General features: G+C 38.8%; 1 protein-coding gene and 1 long non-coding RNA gene across 2 annotated transcripts in view; one reads left to right on the forward strand and one right to left on the reverse strand.

Annotated features, from left to right (window-relative positions):
- Positions 1-7,496, forward strand: part of DCAF13 (DDB1 and CUL4 associated factor 13) — a 30,073-nt gene extending 22,577 nt beyond the window's left edge. The window contains exons 8-11 of the mRNA XM_080646589.1: positions 1,843-2,007; positions 4,287-4,422; positions 5,559-5,722; positions 6,573-7,496. Of these exons, the coding sequence (XP_080502715.1) occupies positions 1,843-2,007; positions 4,287-4,422; positions 5,559-5,722; positions 6,573-6,660 (553 nt within the window). The 3' untranslated portion in view covers positions 6,661-7,496. The remainder of the gene's footprint in view (positions 1-1,842; positions 2,008-4,286; positions 4,423-5,558; positions 5,723-6,572) is intronic.
- An 8,246-nt stretch (positions 7,497-15,742) lies between these two features.
- On the reverse strand, positions 15,743-19,945 carry LOC308236701. The gene is made up of 3 exons (XR_013959322.1): positions 19,652-19,945; positions 18,643-18,880; positions 15,743-18,188 (listed from the first exon to the last, which is right to left on the reverse strand). It is a non-coding gene; the product is annotated as an uncharacterized lncRNA (long non-coding RNA).
- Between the last annotated feature and the right edge of the window lie 1,019 nt (positions 19,946-20,964).

Here is a 20,964-nt window from a genome sequence, read left to right on the forward strand (position 1 = left end):
ACATGTCTTAATAGAAACTAAAATTATCTACCTACAAAATTTGTAGCTCTTCAGATAGCTGGTCCTCATATAGTCATGTTATCAGCTGTCACTGTTGCTTCAGTAAGACAAAAGGAAAAATACAGTTTTAGTCTTTACCTTAGTATTTGCAGATATATTATTCTGTGACTCCATGTAAAGGTTGATCTAGATGGATTTTATAATTCCTTGTATATTGCTTTAAAACTTGAAGCATTTCACATTGGCTCTCTTATTGTATCTTTGGAGTATCTCTGTAAAGTGGGTAGGACATGTATGTAGTGCTATGCATATGGTAGATTTTTCATATGTGTGTGTGTGAGAGAGAGAATGTGCAAGCTCGTCATTGGGCTGAACTTTAGATCTTCTGCATTTAAATCCTTTGTTCTTTCCACTAGTTGTGAAAGCTCAGAAGTAGGAATTATTACATGATGTTTCACTGGTACCAACTAAAAACATGTATTTTGACTTTCTGTACTAAAAAGAAGCTCACTCGGACTCTCATTAACTAGCAATACCAAACCAAATTAAGTGAAGCCCTTTTGGGCTTTATTGACATTTTGAAATTAAATGGCCTGGTTTTAGTTAAAGGCAATGAAAGCATGCCCTGTGGACCCAACTTTATTAAGGTTTCTAAAGTGTGTCCTAATTGGCTATTTTGGCAAGATGAGTACAGAATACAAAACTGTGGTATTCTTAGGGCATTGAATCAGTGTTACATGATGTCAGTATTTCTTAGTACTGGTGATGTTTATCTTGATCACTTAGTTAAAGTGTTAAAGTGGTATCTGCCAGATTTCTCCACTATAAAGTTATTCTTTTTTCATTTTGTAATTAATATATATCTTTGGGGAGATAACTTTGGGGACATAATTATGTAGATATCCTATTTCTCCTCAAGCTTTTGCTCACTAATCTTAGCATCTTCAAATGTTTTGATATTAGGAACTTGGTCACAGTGATACTGTGTGACTATTGTCCATTGTACATATTGGCTCATTTGAAGTACTCATTATTCTTTTAGCTAGTCATTAAGAATTTTTAAACTTTGACAATCATGGAGTTATTATTTTTACCAGTTTTGCACAAAGTATAGTTTTCTAATTTTAGTACACTCTTTGAAAAGCAGTGCTCACTCATATATATCACTGATTGGAGAATAAATTGGTGCAACTTTGTTAGAAATATGTCATCTCAAAAGCCTTAAAAATGCTCATGCCTTTGGACTTAATAATCCTACTTGCAGGAATCAGTACAGATTTAATTGCAATAATCTCATTCAATCAAAGATTAAGTCTCAAAATTCAAATATTAGAATTTCATTTAAGAATTACTAATAAATGAATTTAAACAAATTATAAATTATTTTAATTTTAAATAGGCAACCATTAAATTATTTTCAAAGATTGCTTAATGGATAAATGCTCATAATATGCTACATGAAATATCAGAATACAGAGCTTTATTATTATCTCAATTGTATTAAAAGTATACATTTAATTTGCATGGTGAAAAGATTAGAAATATACTGTGCTGACTTTCTTGGGTGGTAGAATTAAAGGTGAGTTTTGTACTCTGTACTTCTTTGAAATTTCCACATTTTCTACAAGATTTATGTCTGTAAGGATAAAAATATGTAAGTGTAATCTTAAGGAATAATAAAAACTGGTATTTTTTCCTATGCCTTACCTGCTGTGTGAAGAATTGAGCTGTTTATTTAGATGTGCATTATTTAGCTAGAAGTCTTACTTTCACTAGTGTCTCTTAGTACTGCATCTGCTGCTTTATAGAAATTTGTATCTAATAATTAAAATCCTTTTACAGCTTATATACTTTTGATATGCGTGCACTGGACACTCCTGTGATGGTGCACATGGATCACGTGTCTGCGGTGCTGGACGTGGATTATTCTCCCACTGGGAAGGAGTTTGTGTCTGCTAGTTTTGATAAATCTATCCGAATCTTTCCTGTGGACAAAAGTAGGAGCAGGTATGTTGCCACTGATAAGCCACCTATTTTTATTTTCTTTTTCCTTGTCTCGGTCATTGTTTATCTTTGTTGAGAGGTTGGTTGTGATGGGGCTCACACCCTGGTATTGTGACTTAGAGTACCAACTTTCACTGCATCATCTATGGGCGAAACAGCCTGCTGGCAATTTCTTTCATTAAACGGGATATTTACTTATATAATTTGTTGATATAAAATTTTAGAATTATTTTTAAATGTTTTATAGTAAACTTTTACAAATAAAAACTATTTTTTAGAGCAATTTTAGGTTTATAACAAAATTGAGAGGGTGGTACAGAGATATTCCATATGCCCTTCACCCCATATATGCACGGCCTTCTCCATTATCAACATCACTCACCAGAATGTTACATTTATTACCAAGGTGAACCTACTTTGACACATCATAGTCACCTCAAATCTATAGTTTACCTTCGGGTTTACTCTTGGTGGTGTACATTGTATGGGTTTGAACAAATGTATAAAATGATATATCTCCATCATTATACCAAAATATTAAACTTTAACATTTTTTTAATTTAATAGTAAAGAATTTCTAAGTTTTAGATAAGAACTTAGATATTTGATAGATGAGAACTTGGATGCCATTTTAAGGTTTTTGTGGATGTTTTAAATATGTTTTTATTGAATTCAAAGAGAGAAAGAGAGAGGGAGAGGCAGAAACATTAATGATGAGAGAGAATCATTGATCAGCTGCCTCCTGCATGCCCCACACCGGGGATCGAGCCTGCCACTTGGGCATGTGCCCTGACTGGGAATTGAACCATGACCTCCTGGTTCATAGGTCGATGGTCAACCACTGAGCTATGCTGGTTGGGTGGACAGGTTGTTTTTAATGTTTACCAAAGTGTGATTGAATTTCCTAATACTTACATTCATTACGTGGCCAAGGGGTGGATGGGGCATGTGGGGAAACGGCCTCTTAAATATGTAGAGATTATCCCTAGCCAATGTGGCTCAGTTGATTGAGTGCTGACCTATGCACCCAAAGGTTGCTGGTTCGATTCAGGTCAGGGCACATTCCTATGTTGCGGGCTTGATCTCCAGTAAGGGGCGTGCAGTAGGCAGCCGATCGATGTTTCTCTCTCTCTCCCCCCTCTTCCTTCCTCTCTCTAAGAGCAATAAAAACATGTTTCTTTAAATATATAGGCTGTAAGAATTTAATCTTGTAAAAGCAGAGCATTGAGAGGATAAGAAAAAGCAATCTAATCTATTTTCATTTTAATAGGATGTTCTTTCTAACCATTTCCCCATTTTTAGAAGTAAATTTATTATGGTTTATGTACATGTTCATTCAAGAGCTCAAAAACCTATCTGTTAAAAATAGTGTAAAAGACTAGTTTTGTGAGTGTACTTCAGGGATACCTTTATAGATGTGAATGAACTCTGTTTGATTTGGTCATCATGTATATGTTTTCTCTTACTGGGTAGTTTGCTGAGCTTATTTCTTTCCACTCAAGTAGTCTGCATTTTGAATAATTTTTAATCCAGATGTGGAAAATTTATTTTTCCAGAAGTCTCATCTTTTAATTTTTTCTGACCTTGTCTTTTGCTTTTTAATGCTCTTCTTCACACTTCTTAATATAGTATCTTCTGTGAATTCACTTAGCATGTTTCACAGTCTTTCCAAATAGGTATGATATTTGACAGCTCAGTTTATTGAATTATTCTTACCTCAACTCATTAGACACTTCTATAGCCCTCCCTTTTCACACATGTCAAATCAACTCTCACTTCAATTATTTAAGCTTTTTAAACAATTTGACCAAAACATAAATCAGATATTAGGATCAACATAGCAGGATGTGTTCTTTGAATCCATTGCATTTATTTTGTTTTCCTGAAAAATAAAAAAAGAAAAGTATGATGATTGACCAGAATTGATTTGGAGGGTGGGTGGAGGGTTTTTAAACAACAATCCATTTCTTACTGTTAAAAAATTGTCAGCTTCATAGTATTTTATTTGTGTTATATGCCTTCCATTATTTTGTGAACTTTTCTGGGCATCTGGTTTTACTTAGTTTGTTTATATTTTTCTTATTGCACTGTAACTTCTTGAAGATAGGAAAAATTTTCAATTCCCCAGCACTTAGCATAAAATCTTGTTTGGTTCAAATGAATTTGAATTTCTCTTATATTATCTTAGGACTCAAAAATGGTATTCTGATACTTGCTGGGCAGTGGTTCAAGAAAATCTGTACCAAAATCCTAGGGGTTTTAACTTAATTCCTCTTCTGCAGGGAAGTATATCACACAAAGAGAATGCAACATGTTATCTGTGTAAAATGGACTTCTGACAGCAAGTACATTATGTGTGGATCTGATGAAATGAACATTCGTCTGTGGAAAGCTAATGCTTCTGAAAAATTGGGTGTGGTAAGAGACCCCATTCTCTTTTATTGTCGAGTAAAGCTAATTTCTAATTTTATTGGATACCATATTGTAAAGAGAATTTATTTGAAATGCTGTAGGTATTTTGATCAAATTGGCATAATCGTAATAAAAAGAAACGCTGTCACTAAAATGGACAAGGCTGTATAGAGATTTACTTTTTTTCACGTTAAAGGCATCTTCAGAGGCCTTTGTCAATTCAGGTGTTTGATAATGTTTGAGCCTTCTTGATTCTTTGTGTCTCCCTCGGGGTAGGGAGAGAAGATTTAGGGACTGGAAGCTCACAACTTAGAACACCTATTTCTTCTGATAGATACCTGGCCGATTAAAAGGCGGCAGGTCCCTTTGAGGTCTTTTAACATTACACAGTGAAACACATAACTTTAAAAAAATACAGAAAGCTTCAGACTGTAATAAAGATTCAATGAAAATACAACAAATATCATTGGCTAGCTATCTCTGGGTAATGGGGTTATGGCTATTTTTGTTTTGTTTTTGATGTTTTTCTAAATGTCTCATGTTTTATCTAAGAAACATACAGAGTATTTATATCAGAAACATATTAAGTTTAAGAAGGAAAGGTTAAGGGTGAGTTATTTTCTGCCTGGCCCTAGTAGGAAAATCACAAGATGATAAGAAATAATTAAAGACAATTCTATTTTAGGTTTAATGATTGCTAAGTATTACACTCTAGGTTTCAATTCATTATTAAATGTTCCTCTAAATCTTATCATCCTTAATATTGTTAAAGACTAGTTATCACAAAATCAAACACTTATTCCTTTCTGTTCAGTAGTTGTTCCTACAGGAAAAAAACATCCGAGTGATTAATGTAAGTGGTTCTTTGTATGTTTAGCTCAGTGGTCCACATAACCCTGGTCCCTCGGCACTGCTGTTTTTCATTTGGTGGCATTTGTCTACATTGTAGGCATGCAGCCTAAAAGGAAATTCAGTGCTCACAGAGCTGGTACTACTAACATAACCTTACAATGGCAGTTTTGGTTGCATATCATAAAAGTGTAGTTTTGGGGGAGATTTTTGGATTCCCCCCCAGCTTTATTATACTGAAGCAAAACAAAGAACACACCATTTATTAAAATATCAAAATGCATTTTTTTCAGCTTACATCACGAGAAAAGGCAGCCAAAGATTATAACCAGAAGTTGAAGGAGAAATTTCGGTATCATCCTCATATAAAACGTATCGCTCGTCACCGCCATCTACCAAAACCGATCTACAGCCAGATTCAAGAACAGCGCATCATGAAAGAAGCTCGCCGACGGAAGTATGTTCTGGGGCATTTGACTTTTTCTAATTCACCCCCCACCCCCAATATTGTGAAAAACAAACAGAAACATGCCTTTCAAGGGACTAGTTCATGTGCATTAGAAATATTTTTTATTTTTTTTCCTAATAAGCTGGGGAGCAACAATCATATAAGAGTGTGAGAATTTCTAATACCTATTTTTGAGAATATGTTTAAAGGGCAGACAATGAAAATGACTTTTATCAAAATAAGAAAATTCTTCTGCTCATACTAAAGGACGGTTATAAAGAGACAATGTCTTTAAAAATGATTTCTAATGTAGCTAGAATTAAGAGATATTGTGTATTTTCAAAGATAAAGAATGCCAAGAACTCATAGTGCACATTTCATAAATAAAAATTTTTCTAATATGCTTCATCATAACATCTGGAATCTAACTTTTTTACTCTAACGCAGAACTCATCACTATTTCCTGTGGAATATTCTTCTCTTTGCAGTTCTTGAATTCATGCAAAGTATTATAGAAACTCTAAAATGGAGCTCTTTTTTTTTTTTTAATTGTACTAAACAAAAGATTATTTTTCTATCTTTGGGTAGATACTGGGCTTGAGTTTAAGTATTTTAACAATTCTGCACATTTTTTAACTTATAAAGGACACTGATTAGTAATAAGAGAACTAGCAAGTAATTAGGATAACAGAAGTTTATTTTTTAGCTATTTTTTACCTAATCCATGGTGAAAACTTTTCTTTTTCATCAAGTGGTTTTCCAGTGAAAGAAAATGTTTTGTGATTTTTCTGAGAAAGTTCTATTTGTTTAAGTTTCTCATAAACTTGCTTATATTTTATATATTTTGTCTTATTTTCAGGGAAGTGAATCGCCTCAAGCATAGCAAGCCTGGATCTGTGCCGATTGTGTCAGAGAAGAAGAAGCACATAGTGGCAGTTGTGAAATAATATTTGGTATTCCTGCCAATACTGGCTTATTATTACTTGTTACATTTTGATTTGTAAACTCTACAAATAAAAAATACAGTTAATCCTTGAACAACGTGGGTTAGAATTGGCTGGATCCACTTATATGCAGATTTTTTTCAATAAATATACAGTTGTTTCTTCATATTCCTAGTTGTACATCCATGCATTCAACCAACCTTAGATCAAAACAGTATTTTCTACTTGAGATTGGGAATCTGTGAATGTGGAGAGCCAACCAAAGTTTTATGTGGACTGCTCATGGGTTCAGCACCCCAACCCCTGTGTTGTTCAAGGGGTCAGCTGTACTAGCTCTAGTATAACAGATGGTTTAGTTATATTTGTAGAGCTTTACCATTGCTCATTTTAGCTACCCTGAAAAATTATATGTCAAAGGTGGCCTGGTTGATAAAACTGTGCAACATTTGATCCTTGATCTGCTTATTTCCTGGAAGACTACAGAGTATTTGCAAACTAACTTATTTTTTCTGTTAGAAATTGCAAATATAATTTTACACTCTGATCTATTATTGTAGACACTGTGCATTTAAATTTACATTTAAGACCAAACATCTCCCGTATTATCTTTAATATTACTTTGAATAATTATTGCAATGTTTCTTGCTAGGATTTTGCATAACATGTAGAAGAATTATGTCAATACATTTTTCAATTTAATTTATTTTCTGTACTTTATATTTGGCCTTTTGAAGCTTTCAAGATTAGCCTGCATTTCTGTAACTTTCATAAATGATGATAATTAGAATTATGGTCAAGTCACAATAATAAAACATCCTTTTTCTCAGAATTGTAACTTCGATCTATTCCTGCTAAATTATTTCTCTTCAGTCTCACTAAGACATCAATAGTTCTTTGTGACATAGGTTGGGTTTTTGTGTTTTTAAATCGTCAGCTTAGTAAACTCTATTATAGGTATATATATATATATATATATATATATATATATAAAACTAAATTTTAAGGAATTTTAAGTGAAGACATTTAAAAATCCAAAGGAAAAATGTTATTTAAGTATACATGTATTTCTAGTATAAATATGAAGGGATGCACAGGGATGTAAAGATCAGAATGTGGAGAGTGGAAGGAGGATGCAGTTAAGGTGGGATACACAAGAGACTTCAACTCTTGGCAAGGTTTATGTCTTAAGCTCTGTGTTCATTCTATTATTTTTATGCTTTCTTGGATATCTTAAATATTTCATCCATCTTTCATAAGGCTAAGAGATCGACCATCTGTCTTTTAATCCTTATGATCTATTGTAGGCTTCAAATTACTTAACTTTCAAGGTGAACCAAGTTCTCTTGTGAACCTATACTGCTATTAGTTTGGGTGTGGTTTCAAAGAAAATATGCAAATGATGATCCATAAACATGAGCATGTATGCAAATACTGATCCATAAACATGAGTGTGTGTTCGAGTCCTTTAAAAATATATCTAAACAAGATAAGACATGCAAGAGATTTGTTAAAGGGAACTGAAGGATGAAGAGGAGGGAGCAGGAGTAGACGTGGAGAGCTGCCGTCTGTACCCTAGGCTTGACTCCTATGACAGGAGAGCAGGAAGGAAAGGGGACTTGGTTGGAAGAGCCTCAGACTGCAGTGCAGTTATAAAAAAGGGTGTGCCAAGCTGATGGGATGTCCTCAGGCCAAAGTAGCTTGTCAACAGATACCGATGTGCGAGAATGGGCCGGCACCAGGACCCTCACTGTGCTCAGTCAGTGGCAGGACGCAGCCCCGGGGAAGCATGGCCTTGCAGTGAATGCAGTGGTGAGTCCAGAGGGGTGCAGCCTGGACTCAGTTCACTTTGCTTCTGCAGCCAATTCTCTTGTAGGAATTCTGAGCAGACAGTTTCTATGGTTGCACAATCCAGATCCACTTCTTACAGGTTTGGGTAGCAACTCTTCCATAATTCTCATGTACCTCTCAGAAGAAGGAGTTTGGTCAGATGATTGGTATCCCCTTTCACTGAAGAGCCAAAACTAGTAATCATTGACTCTGTCTTCCATCATCCTGTCTCTTTAGCAGGTCTTGGTGGCTTACCTAATGGTGTGACCCAAACCTTTGCTCCTGAGGTAGCTGAACCCTTAGAAATCATACACTTCGCAGGCTGGGTTGCTACTTATATTTATTCAGAGTTGTAGTGGAGCAAGGGAATACCAATAGGCACCAAAAGGACCACCTATGTTCTGTGCGTATTTCTTCAGCCCGCCCCCCCACTCCTGGTCAAAGTCAATTACACCAGCGAGGAGGGTGACTGCTCTACTAGCCTGCTGGTCCCTGGACATTAAAAGTACAAAGTGCCTTGCCCTAGCTGGTTTGGCTCGGTGGGTAGAGCGTCAGCCTGTGGACTGAAGGGTCCCAGGTTCAATTCCAGTCAGGGGCACATGCCAGGGTTGTGGGCTTGACCCAGGTTGGAGATGGGCAGGAGGCAACCAATCAGTGGTTCTCATCATTGATGTTTCTCTCTCCCTCTTCCTTCTCTGAAATCAATAAAAATATATATTTTTAAAAAGTACAAAGTGCCTTGATGACAGTCATAGTAGGTGGTTCAGTAGAACTTTCGCTGTGTTCTCTAGCAAGAGTGTGCCCGCTTTGGCGACGAATACTTTCAATGCCGCAGAGCCCAGAGTTTTAGGAATGAAAAGCAGAGTACTTCAGTCGATCACTGGCAGTGATGATAATTGGAGTCATTCCTCTCTCTGGGTTCTTGGACTGATATAAAGGTTTGTGATTCTATGTATACACGGCATCCCCATAGCATGTTGCACCTGAGCTGGTCTTTGGTAGGCCTTTTAGTGATCTATGAGACTATATATTTTTTGGATTGCATGTATGTAATATGACCAGTGGCTCCTCTGGTTGGGCCCTCTCTCTCCTCATTTGCTATGAAGTAGGTCCCCTGGGTGAACACTGCTGAGAGGAATTCATGCCTGTGAATTAGTCACTCCATTAATACCCATATAGTGGTGCTACTGAGGCCTTGTGGCTCTAGGACAGGGGTGGGCAAACTTTTTGACTCGAGGGCCACAATGGGTTCTTAAACTGGACCGGAGGGCCGGAACAAAAGCATGGATGGAGTGTTTGTGTGAACTAATATAAATTCAAAGTAAAGGAGCGGAGGGGAGAGCAAGAGAACCGGATAGAACAGCCAGATCCGGCCCGCGGGCCGTAGTTTGCCCAAGGCTGCTCTAGGATGTGGGGATATCAGAATAGGTGTCCCTGTGAAGGATGAATTGCTGGCCTTTTTAGGATCAAAGGGATCCATTGTAGTCAAGTTGACACCAAGTGGCCTGTTCTTCTAAGGAATAGTGCCATACTGTGGGCACAGCATTAGTCTCTGCTGCTGACAGGTTGGACATTCAAGGATACAATAAGTAGGTCAGCTTTAGAAAGGGTGAGTTCATCTTTTGGGCTCATTCATAGCCTCTTACTCTGCCAGAAGCCATTCCATCTATGTGCCCATTGTGTCTTCCAGGCTGGCTAATGTCAGTTGATGAAATCATTGTGTCCACTTGGTTATTCAGTGCCTCTTCTACGGTAGACACTTTCTGGTGGACATGAACATGTTATTTAAAAAAATTTACCCACTCCCTCATGTCCACCCATGTACCTTTACCCCAGCCAGACCTTGTCTCTGATGTAGCCCATTTTTCTTCCACACCCTGATCAGAGGGCCAGCCATTGACCGCTGCTCAGGAATCTCACCTAAAGCCACTTCTACATAAAATGATGCTTACAGATCTGCTCTTTGGGAAGCTTTTTCCCTCACCACTGCCTTTCAAGACTGCCCCTTTACATGCCTATAAGGCAACCACGGTCCATTGGCATCTCATACCCACAATTTGAACCACGCCAACCAACCCATTGGTAAACTAAGTTTGGACATTGTCCTCCTTCAGCTGGTTGTACCTCCCCTCTCCTACTACTGCAAGTGGGAGGAATGGCACTGATGCAACTATGGTAGGTGCATAGAGGTCTGTGCTACCTGCTCATACAGCTTATTTGTGCCCTCGGTCTTGATTGGGCTCAATGTCAGATGTCCCATTTTTGTCTTCTAATGGACTGCTGCTGAGCTCATACAACTTTATGTCTTGGTGGCTCTAAGCTTAATTTATAATGAGCAGTTCTGGACACATGGTTACCTGGTACTCATGGTCAAGCATGCTGTGTCTACCAGAGCTCAGTAACATGCTATTTCTAAAAAATTATAATTCTCTGCCACAGATGGTGGGGTCTTGCTCTGGAATCATAGTCCTATGATGTGATTATCCCACTGGGGCTTGCCATAAAGTCCACACTGCATCCTTTCCCACCACGGATGCTTCCTACACCATCAGGTCTGCTGATCTCGTGGCCCAAGCTGCAGGGCTGCTTGCACCACAGCCTGGACATGCTGCAGAGCTATTTCCTGCTTTGGGCCTCAAGCAACACTGGTAGTCTTCCATAATATCCAACATCAGGCAGAGCAATCAGTATTCCTAGGTGTGAAATATGTTGCCTGCAGAGCTCTAAGGGGCCTACCAGGCTTCCTTCCGATGCAGCAGCTATATTTTGGAAGAGCGTGGCATGCCCCTGATCGCTGCACCTCTGAAAAAGGGCAGATGGCCGAACCTTCACAGGATTGACCTGTGTATTACCAGTGCTTCCAGCACACTAACCATCTCTTGCTTGTTTTGTCCAATCAGCAGGATGTCATCCAAGTAATAGATAAATGTCATGTTCTGGAGGATGTCCAATCAGTACAGTTCTCTTTGGACTATGAGAGAGTACAGGAGAGTTAGCAGCCCTAGGGCAAAATTAAATATATATTGTTCATTCCATTCAAATATGAACTGTGTCTGATCCCCTTTTCTAACCAGAATAGAAAAGGCATTTGCCAAATCAGTAGCTGTATACCATGTACTTGAGGCCTAGCAATGATACTAGGTCTAGCATAGCAACTGATCGGGGCGCCTACTCTCTCTCTCTTTTTTTTTTAAAATATATTTTATTGATATTTTACAGAGAGGAAGGGAGAGGGATAGAGAGTTAGAAACATCGATGAGAGAGAAACATCGATCAGCTGCCTCCTGCACACCTCCCACTGGGGATGTGCCCGCAACCAAGGCACATGCCCCCGACTGGAACCGAACCTGGGACCCTTCAGTCCACAGGCCGACGCTCTATCCAGTAAGCCGAACCGGTTTCAGCCTATTCTCAACCATTTACAGTGGCCTACGTGACAGTCATTCTCCAGAATCCATCTGGTTTGTACAGAGGTCAGACTGGAAAATTAAATGGAGGAATGAAAGAGAACACATCTGCTCCCTACCCCCATCTTTTAGATCCTTAGTGCCAGTGCTAATCTCCCCTATCCTATCCACCCCAGTGCAATATCGTTTTTCATTTAATATCTTGGTTGGGGTGGGATTTAGATGATTTTTACTTGTTTTTCCTCACTATTACAGCTATGGCTCTACAGGTCAAGGACCCAGTATGGTGGTGATTCCAACTCTGTCATTCCCAATTACACATTGGGGAACTGAGGAAATGACAACAGAGTATGTCCATGGACCTACTGTAAGTCCAACTTTAGATCTCCATTTATTAAGTGACCCCATACACTGCCATTATAACAGTGTCATGATGACTCTTCAGGTGTTTTGGAGTCAAATGTCAGCTTAGACCCGGTTCAATAGCCTTTGAAATATCTGGGGAGTCCCCTTTCCCCGTGCAGTTACCTAAGTAAGTGGACATAAGTCCTATTGAGGAACCATTTTGGCATGTACTTGTGGGTTTGCAAAGTCCTTTCTCCTAGGGATTGAGCCACTTCTTCACTCAGTGGTCCCACATATGAAAATTGGCCCCGGTCTGGGAACTGAGCAAGGGATTATGCCTTTTTATTATTTATTTTATTTTCTGTTAATCCTCACCTGAGGATATTTTTTCCATTGATTTTTAAAGAGAGTGGAAGGGTGGGAGGAGAGAGAGAGAGATTATTGTGAAAGAGACACATTGATTGGTTGCCTCCCGCATGCGCCCCACCCGGGGCTGGGGATTGAGCCTGCAACCCAGGTATGTGCCCTTGACTGGATATTGAACCTGAGACCCCTCAGTGCACAGGCCAGTGCTCTAACCACTGAGTTGCACCAGCCAGGGCAATGGTGCCTTTTTATTGTAACTACACTCGAACCCCTACTCCCCATTCTTGCCTTTTTTTGGTTGTAGATGTCATGGGGTATCCTCACTGGATATCCATTTATTTTCTCTTACCTCAAGGACACCATGCTGTAACTAATTTCCACAACTCCCTGAAGACTGAGGCTCTTTAGCTGCTTCTCCAACCTCGCTGATCATTACAGCCTCCTGGCTTCTAAGGGTTAAACACTACCACATGGCTTCTATTACTGGCATGTGTTTGGGAGCGGGAGCAATGGCATGATCACCTGGAATTTAAAGAGCCCAGCTCTGTGACTGCTCCCTTACCATTAGCTCTGGCCTCCAGAGGAAAGCCAGCACTGAATTTTTGGGTGTTAGCCCTCCTCTCACTAGCATGTTCCTCTTGACCTTGGTGAATGATGTATCTTTTAGGCTTTCCCATGGGACATAATCTGGTAGTCTTCCGGCCTGGCATAATATATCCATCCAGCATACCATCTTCCCTCAGCTCTTCATTTCTTCCTGTACAGGCTGCCAGGGTAACACAGGTATGTTCCGTTTTGCTCAACATTGACCAGCACTTTCTCCAGGCTTCTAAGAGCCACCTTAGCAGTGAGTTTGCCCCATCCCCTAGGGTGCTTGCCATAGTGCTAAATCCCATGACATAAGTGTCCCAATTGGATGCATTCCTCCTTTTTTTTTTCAGTATTACATTCCTGCCCCCTTGATCAATCACCCTCAGAATTCAGTTCTACCGGTAGTTACCTGGCTCCTGCCAGTATGCACTAGCAGGGGTCCTCAAACTGCGGCCCGCGGGCCACATGCGGCCTGCCGAGGACATTTATCCGGCCCGCCGGGTGCCGCTGCCTGTCCTGCTTAGCAGCCGACTCGTCCCGGGCTCGCAGTGCGCATAGGAATTTGTTCATAGTTTTTTTTAAAAACTATAGTCCGGCCCTCCAACGGTCTGAGGGACAGTGAACTGGCCCTGTTTAAAAAGTTTGAGGACCCCTGCACTAGTGACTAGCTAATTCTCACAGCTCCTTTGTGTTAATGTCTTTCCTCTCTTGTCAGGCCCAGTATAACCTCAGCCAAGAAATGCTGCAATTTAACTTTAGTTTCTGGCCCTGCAGCCCAGAGTGTAGGTGGGTAGAGCTCCCTATCTTGCAGGGCAAAGCCTTTGTGTTATCTTTCCATTGGGAGCAGTGCTAGCTCTTACTAGAAAGGCGGGAACCACCTCTCCAAGTTCTAGGGGTACAGAGAGGCTTGCAGTTCCTAAATCCTTGGAACATCCTTGGAGATCTCCCACCTCACATTTCTAAATCCTATGTTTTCCCTACTAGTGCCCTGTTTTGAGCAACACAGACCTCCACTGGCTGAGTATTTAAATGTCCCAGGAGCTTTGCAACTCTCATTATCAAATCCTATGTCTGTTCTTCAACTTTGCATTTTTACTGACGGAGGTAAGGACTCCTTTGTAAGCCAGCAAAGACTCTGGTCCCTGGCTCTCACACTGGGCCTTGAATTATTAATGGCCCTCAGTTTTTCGTTATTCCTTTCCAGGGCACTGGTGCAACTTAATAACCAGCAACTCTGCTGTCTTTTTAGGCATTGTGCCCCTTGAATCTTTAACATGCTTGAATCATCACAGCCGTGAGGGTAGTTCCCAGCATCAGAACACCTTCTGAGGTCAGCACCACTGAAATCTTCAGCAGTGGGACCACTCAGGATGGGTCTATCTTTTCCCAGTTGGGCAGTGAGCGAGCCTATCTCCAAACTCCAACTTGACTACCTGTTCTTTTGGAACCATTCCTATTTTCACCTGGGTCTTAAGAAATGGACACCAAAACAGGATTAGGCAAGCAAGTGATGTATTGGAGGGTATTGTGAAGGATAAAGAGGAGGGAGCCTTCCAGCTGTCTCGTAGGCTTGACACCTGTGACAGCAGAGAGGGGAAGGAGAAGGATTGGGTAGAAGAGCCTGAGACTACATGCAGTTTTAAGAAAGCTGTAGCCAAAGCTGCCTATTAGAGAAGACCTAAATCCTACAGGGATGGGCCAGCTCTAAGACGCCTTTTGTGTTCAGTCATTGGCTGGGAACAGCTGAGGCAAGTGTAGCCTTGGCGGGATCCCCAGGGGTGGGTTACAGCTGGGGTTCTTAGTCAACTATGCCCCCTACAGCCATTTCTCTTGAAGGAGATCTCAGTTGCATTTGTGTGGCTTCCACAGCTACTTACTTTCATACCCATTATCATTATGATTCATTGTCTTTTTGTATTTCTGTGTAGGAAATCTCACAGATTTAATAAGTGCCCAGTAATTTTTTCCTTATCCTGAATTTCATGTAAGTGAAGTGCATTTCATTTGCAAAGTGCTATTTAAAATATTCGTCTTAAGTGATAGTCACTTTAAGTGATATTAACTAATATTGGTCTCAGCGATATTATCATTGAATTGGAAGTGACCATGGGAGAGAAAGGAGCCAAGCTCAACACGTAACAGTTGGCACATAGTGGGTGCTCATTAAATGTTTGTTGATATAAGAAAAACCCAGACTGTGCTCCTGGTAGAATATTTACTATATGTTTTCATAACTTAAATCCTTTTCTCCTAATTCCTTTTCCTCCATAAGCCTAAGAATGCAGAATATCCCTATTTAAGACAAGTGCCTTCTTAAAATATTTTGTCCTGAAATATTAAAAAGTATATTGCCCTGAAATATTAATTTCACTAACACTTTCAGGACGCCTTGCTTGATGGCTTTAACACCTTGAACTTCCTCATGAAGAAATATATTCCCCCAAGGGTTCCTTAATCAAAACATCACATTAGATTTGTAAAAAAGTTTTATTAAACAATTAGGATTTGTAGGGAATATAAGCCCAAATCTTGAGTTTGGTAAGATGGTAATATACATTTCTCAGTATTTGTAATTTTAATTTAAAACTTCATTTGGATTTATGTCCACTTGCTGTCACAGTACATAGAATCCCAAGTATACAAGTTTCAAGCTCAAATATCCTAACTAATTAATTAGAATAAATATATTTGAATCTAGTCTCAATTCTATAAGGAAGTAGATCAGGAAATTAATTTATAAAAAGCAATCTTATTAATTAGATTCAAGGTGAAACTTTGAATAGCATTATTCATTCTGATTTACAATTAATAAACTCAATTTCTATTGTAATGAAGAAATTTCTTATTCATCCATCATGGCCATTCAAATTACTATCATTCAATTTATGAGGAAAAAATGTGAAATATTTTCTAGGTTATATAAATATATATCTAAAAATAATTTTATTAATCATGTTTTGCTTAAATAAGGCAGAAGGAAGTAATTACTTCAAATCTGTTCATATTCCATAATAACCAATAATGCCTGTAATATGTGACATTCTCACTGAGAATCATTATTTAAAATGGATATATTAAGGTTGGTAAACCTACACCTTCACAATGCCACACCCTAGGCAAACAGCAATCTTGACAAAGATGCTTGCTTTGGTCTATCCTTAATCAATTATAATAGAAATTGTGTTTATTAATTGTAAATCAGAATGAATCAAAGTTAAGGGTAGAGCAAATAACAAATACTGGATGGTATTTGTTATTTTGAGTTGGCCATTGGAGGTAACTCCTGGGCAGAATTTCTCTGCTGCCCTAACATTTCTGAAAGCCTTGGCTGACATTCTACTCTTTTATTAAAAAAACACTTTAGTCAATTATCATAAGTAGTGTGCATTGAGCGTTTGTCCTTTTACTGACTGCCTAGTATCTATTTTGATGGAATCCGTACTGTGTGATTTGGGGAAGTGATAGGCAGACACTCCCTCTCCCCATTCCCTTGTGGGGAAAGCCAGTTGGATGCTCCTGCCCAGTGCTTTGAATCTGCGGTTAGTGAAGCTATTATGCAGGGACAGTTTTGAATTGACACATGTTGGTGCATCCAACAGCAGCCAAGGACAGCAGTGGCGTTCACATCCATTGTGACTTCCCAAATTGACCATTCCTGCACTGGGACTTCAGCCGGGTTCCTGCTCCCTCACCTTCCCTGGCTCCTATCAGATTTCCAGACGTGGAGTCCAGCCTTCCTATCCAATCTGTGGTCTATCTTATACATTTTCAGCAAATTCCTTTTCTGCTGAAGTTAGCAATAGTCAATTTGTTTGTTTGCAAGAACAAGTATATAGCACTTGGCCAATTAATGCATTAGGAAATTATCTTTTGGAAGTTACATTAGAAAGGATTCTCACTTGTTGGTTTTTCTTAAGTAAATGTTGCCTTTCTGGGAATTATTATTATTTTTTTTTCAAGAAAACAGTTGAGTGGGACCCCTACAACAAAATGGTAAGCTCTGTACAATCTATTGATCTGGATAGCTTGCTTATGAACCACCTCTTCTGGTTTGGATGGGGACTTTTTTCTCCTATTGGGGCTGTACATTTCCCTCTCTATTCCTTTGTGACCCTGTCTTGCTTTTCTCAAGACCATTTTTTCTCATCTCCCAATTCCTGCACCTCCCACATTTCTGCCACTGAACCACCGGTTAGTCCCAGTTGGTCAAGAAAGGTGGGGGTCCATGGACCACAAAGGATGGAGATTCAGCAGTCAATGTCTGGGAAAGAGAGAAGGGCCGGGAAGGAAAGCTTATCACATTTCTACTCTAGTAAACTTCACTATTCTACATTCTCTGCCCACTTACTGTTTTCTCTTGAGGCAGAGAAATGAAATGGTTAAAGGTAAAAGGAAAGAAAACTTTCTTGTCACAACTTTTTATCCTCAGTCCCTTATTTCCAACTAGACTGCAAGGAACTTTGTGTTGCTAATTGTTGATTTCTCAGTATAAACAGAATCTGTTGTATCATAGATGCTCATCTGAGTTGGTTGAATAAATGGATGAATCTCTTCAACATTATTCTAGCTATATTAAGGCTTAAAAGGATTCTTATGAGCTGATTTGGGAACTTATCCACAATTTATAACTTGTTCTCTTAGAAAGTATATTCCAAGAGTTAAACTGTGGTCTTAACAAATAAACATTTGCAAGACAATTTTAGGAAGCTTAGGGACTGCCCCTCCAATAGAAGAGTGTTAATGTTGGCAGTGATGACAATAAGTAAAGGAGACCTCAGCTCAAAGTTGATTTATGTTTATAAAGAAAACATTAACATGAGTTTAATATAGGAATTGACCAATAACTGTTCTCCATTTAAAAATATGTACTCAAATTCTGTCTTCAGAAGTAAATCCACACCAGATAGCACGTGTTCAAATCCGGACTTTGAAAATCACAAGGAGTGTAACCTTGGGTAAATTACTTGACTTCTATTCTTGACTGAGTTCCCTCATCTGTAAAGTGGTAGGGTTGTTAGGAGAATTAAATCAATCAATATATGTCAAAAACTTAGAATAGCACCTGGAATATAACAAATGTTATGCAAATATATGCTATTATCATTTCTTAAACAGACTCTGTGCCACATTGAACTAGGAAAGTTAACCTTGTGAGGATAGGGCTTATGTTGTTCTTATTTATTTTGGTTTGCCCAATGGCTAGCACAATACTTAGCACTAAATAATTGTACATTAAATATTTGTAGCACAAAATCAAGAATGCCTGAATGAGTGGTTATTATTTGTTAGAATCATCATAGTGGAGGATAGCAGAGAAGGGACCTAACCTTTACTGAGCAATTTTCATAATCCTCCTCTCCTTATCTGATAATGGAAGGACTGTTGTGAGATTTCAGTGACAATAAAGTGCGTAAAAGACTTATTTCAGCACCCAGCACAGCAAGCTCACCAATTACGGGCGATTATCTTCTCTGAGTTTGAAAGCGAGTAGTTCTCTTTCTCTGGTTCCAATATTAGGTTCTTCGTTTTGCCTCTTTGGCTGTCCTCCTTTATTATGGCATTTGTGAAAAGATGATCTTCTGTTTTATCAACCTCTGACTGTTGTTATAAAATCTCTATGAAAGACCAGCTGAGTCCTCTGCCTTCAATATTAGCCAATACTTTTTCTATCCAGAGCTTACTCCATCCTACGGATATTGAGAAGATAAACGGAAATGATTAGAATGTACTTTCCAAGTGTAAAGCATTGTGCTACAAGAGTTTGCTAAAGGGGATTAATATAGCCAGAGATCTGCAGAAGTATATGAAGACTCTGTATATCTCTTAACCTTTATGTCTAAGATCATAGGTACGATAGAAATCTGTAAGTAGCATGTAAAAGCAAATTTATTAAAGTCTAGGACAGCTGCATTACCCAGCTGTACACAGCATGTTCTTTCTTCAGATGCTGTGATAAATGAAGGAAATGGTTGCCACAGAAATGGTTAAACTATGCCCTTTGGCTAGTACCGTGGTTGGCAAACTGCGGCTCGAGAGCCACATGCGGCTCTTTGGTCACTTGAGTGTGGCTCTTCCACAAAATATCACGGCCTGGGTGAGTCTATTTTGAAGAAGTGGCGTTAGAAGATTAAGTTTAAAAAATGTGGCTCTCAAAAGAAATTTCGATCGTTGTACTGTTGATATTTGGCTCTGTTGACTAATGAGTTTGCCAACCACTGGTAGATTAGAAGTCCATTTCAACCCAGGAGAAGAGAATGTATTTTGCCTTTAAGTGATATTCATAGACTATTTCTATCACAGATGCAATACAAGTTATTAAAACTCAATGTTAAACCTATAAACATTGCACTTTATAAAGATTTTGGTACTTTTGGTAAAACTTATTTTAACACTTACCTGAAAACCTTAAAAGCTGCTACTATCTCTTAGTTTTGGGAAATGTAATGTAAAGTTCTTACCTCTGCGATATTATTAAAATCTTCCTTAAAATCCATTTTATCACATAGTTGGCTTCATTTTCTTTGAAGTTCATATTTTATTTTTGAATCATTCATCAGAGGCAATATGTAGTATTGCAAAGGATGCACCAGCACAGGAAATGCTTTGAAACATGGAAAAACTACTTAATAATAACTCCTAGGCATCAGTTAGCAGAAAGCTTTGTGGGTGGTAATATTCAGATCCCTCTGTAGTCGTTTCATCTGTTCTTCAAAATTAAGAGTCATTATAAATACACAGCCAGAAAAATCTCCAAGTTGATGCAAGCATTTGCTGCAGGGAGAAAATTTGTCAAGGTTAAGCTTATTTTGCCTGGTTGGGTAAGATAGGTTCTGTGGATAACAAGGAGGAAGCTGGATATTTTTTGTAAATTGGATGAATTTGATGTCATTGTAAATCTGACCACTGCTCCTTGATATTGCTGCATAAATCTAATTTTTCAGGTGTGATAACTTAAAAGAGATTTGTATTCCTTAGGGAAGTAACAATTTCCCTCTTTTCCTGGCTTTGGGTATTGAGTCACCACCTTCCTTTGCCCAGGCCAAGGATTAGATAATTGCTTCCTTTCCCTATGATGGTGGTGACTATTTATATCAGTGTGTGTGTGTGTGAATGTGTGTGTGTAAGTGTACAAGTTTAATTAGGCATTGAAAGGGAGGAAGAATAGTGGAGAAGAAGTACCTTGCTAAATATCCTGACCCAGGACCCCATAAAGTTCTAAATTTGGGTGAGTAAATGATCATGTAGCTCGTTTTCCGTCTTCCCCCTCCTCCTTGCCTTCATTGTCTTTCTCTTAAACATAGTAAAGCCAAATGAGTCAATACGCCATGAAGATCTATCAGAACCAGAAAAGGAAGGCCACAGCCCAGCCGGCATGGCTCAGTGGTTGAGCATCGACCCAGAAGGTCATGGTTCCATTCCCAGTCAGGGCACATGCCCAGGTTGCAGGCTCGATTCCCAGTGTGGGACTTGTGGGAGGCAGCCGATTAATGATTCTCTCTCATCATTGATGTTTCTGTCTCTTTCTCCCTCTCCCTTCCTCTCTGAGGTCAATAAAAATATATATTAAAAAAACACACACACCACAAATCATTTAAGGTAGAATATCAGTTTTTTTGTTTCCCAAGATGAAATGAAAGCTTAAGCGTCATACTTCCATTTAATAATAACTCATAGTAATCAGTTAGCAAGATAGGAGTCATACATTGCCCATGTTCTTGTTTATTATGCATAAAATCAGATATTTCTTTAATGTTTGTACAAGGAAAAGCGT

The sequence above is a fragment of the Plecotus auritus genome (assembly GCF_963455305.1).
Source record: "Plecotus auritus genome assembly, chromosome: 11".
In the NCBI taxonomy this organism is placed as follows: Eukaryota; Metazoa; Chordata; class Mammalia; order Chiroptera; family Vespertilionidae; genus Plecotus; species Plecotus auritus.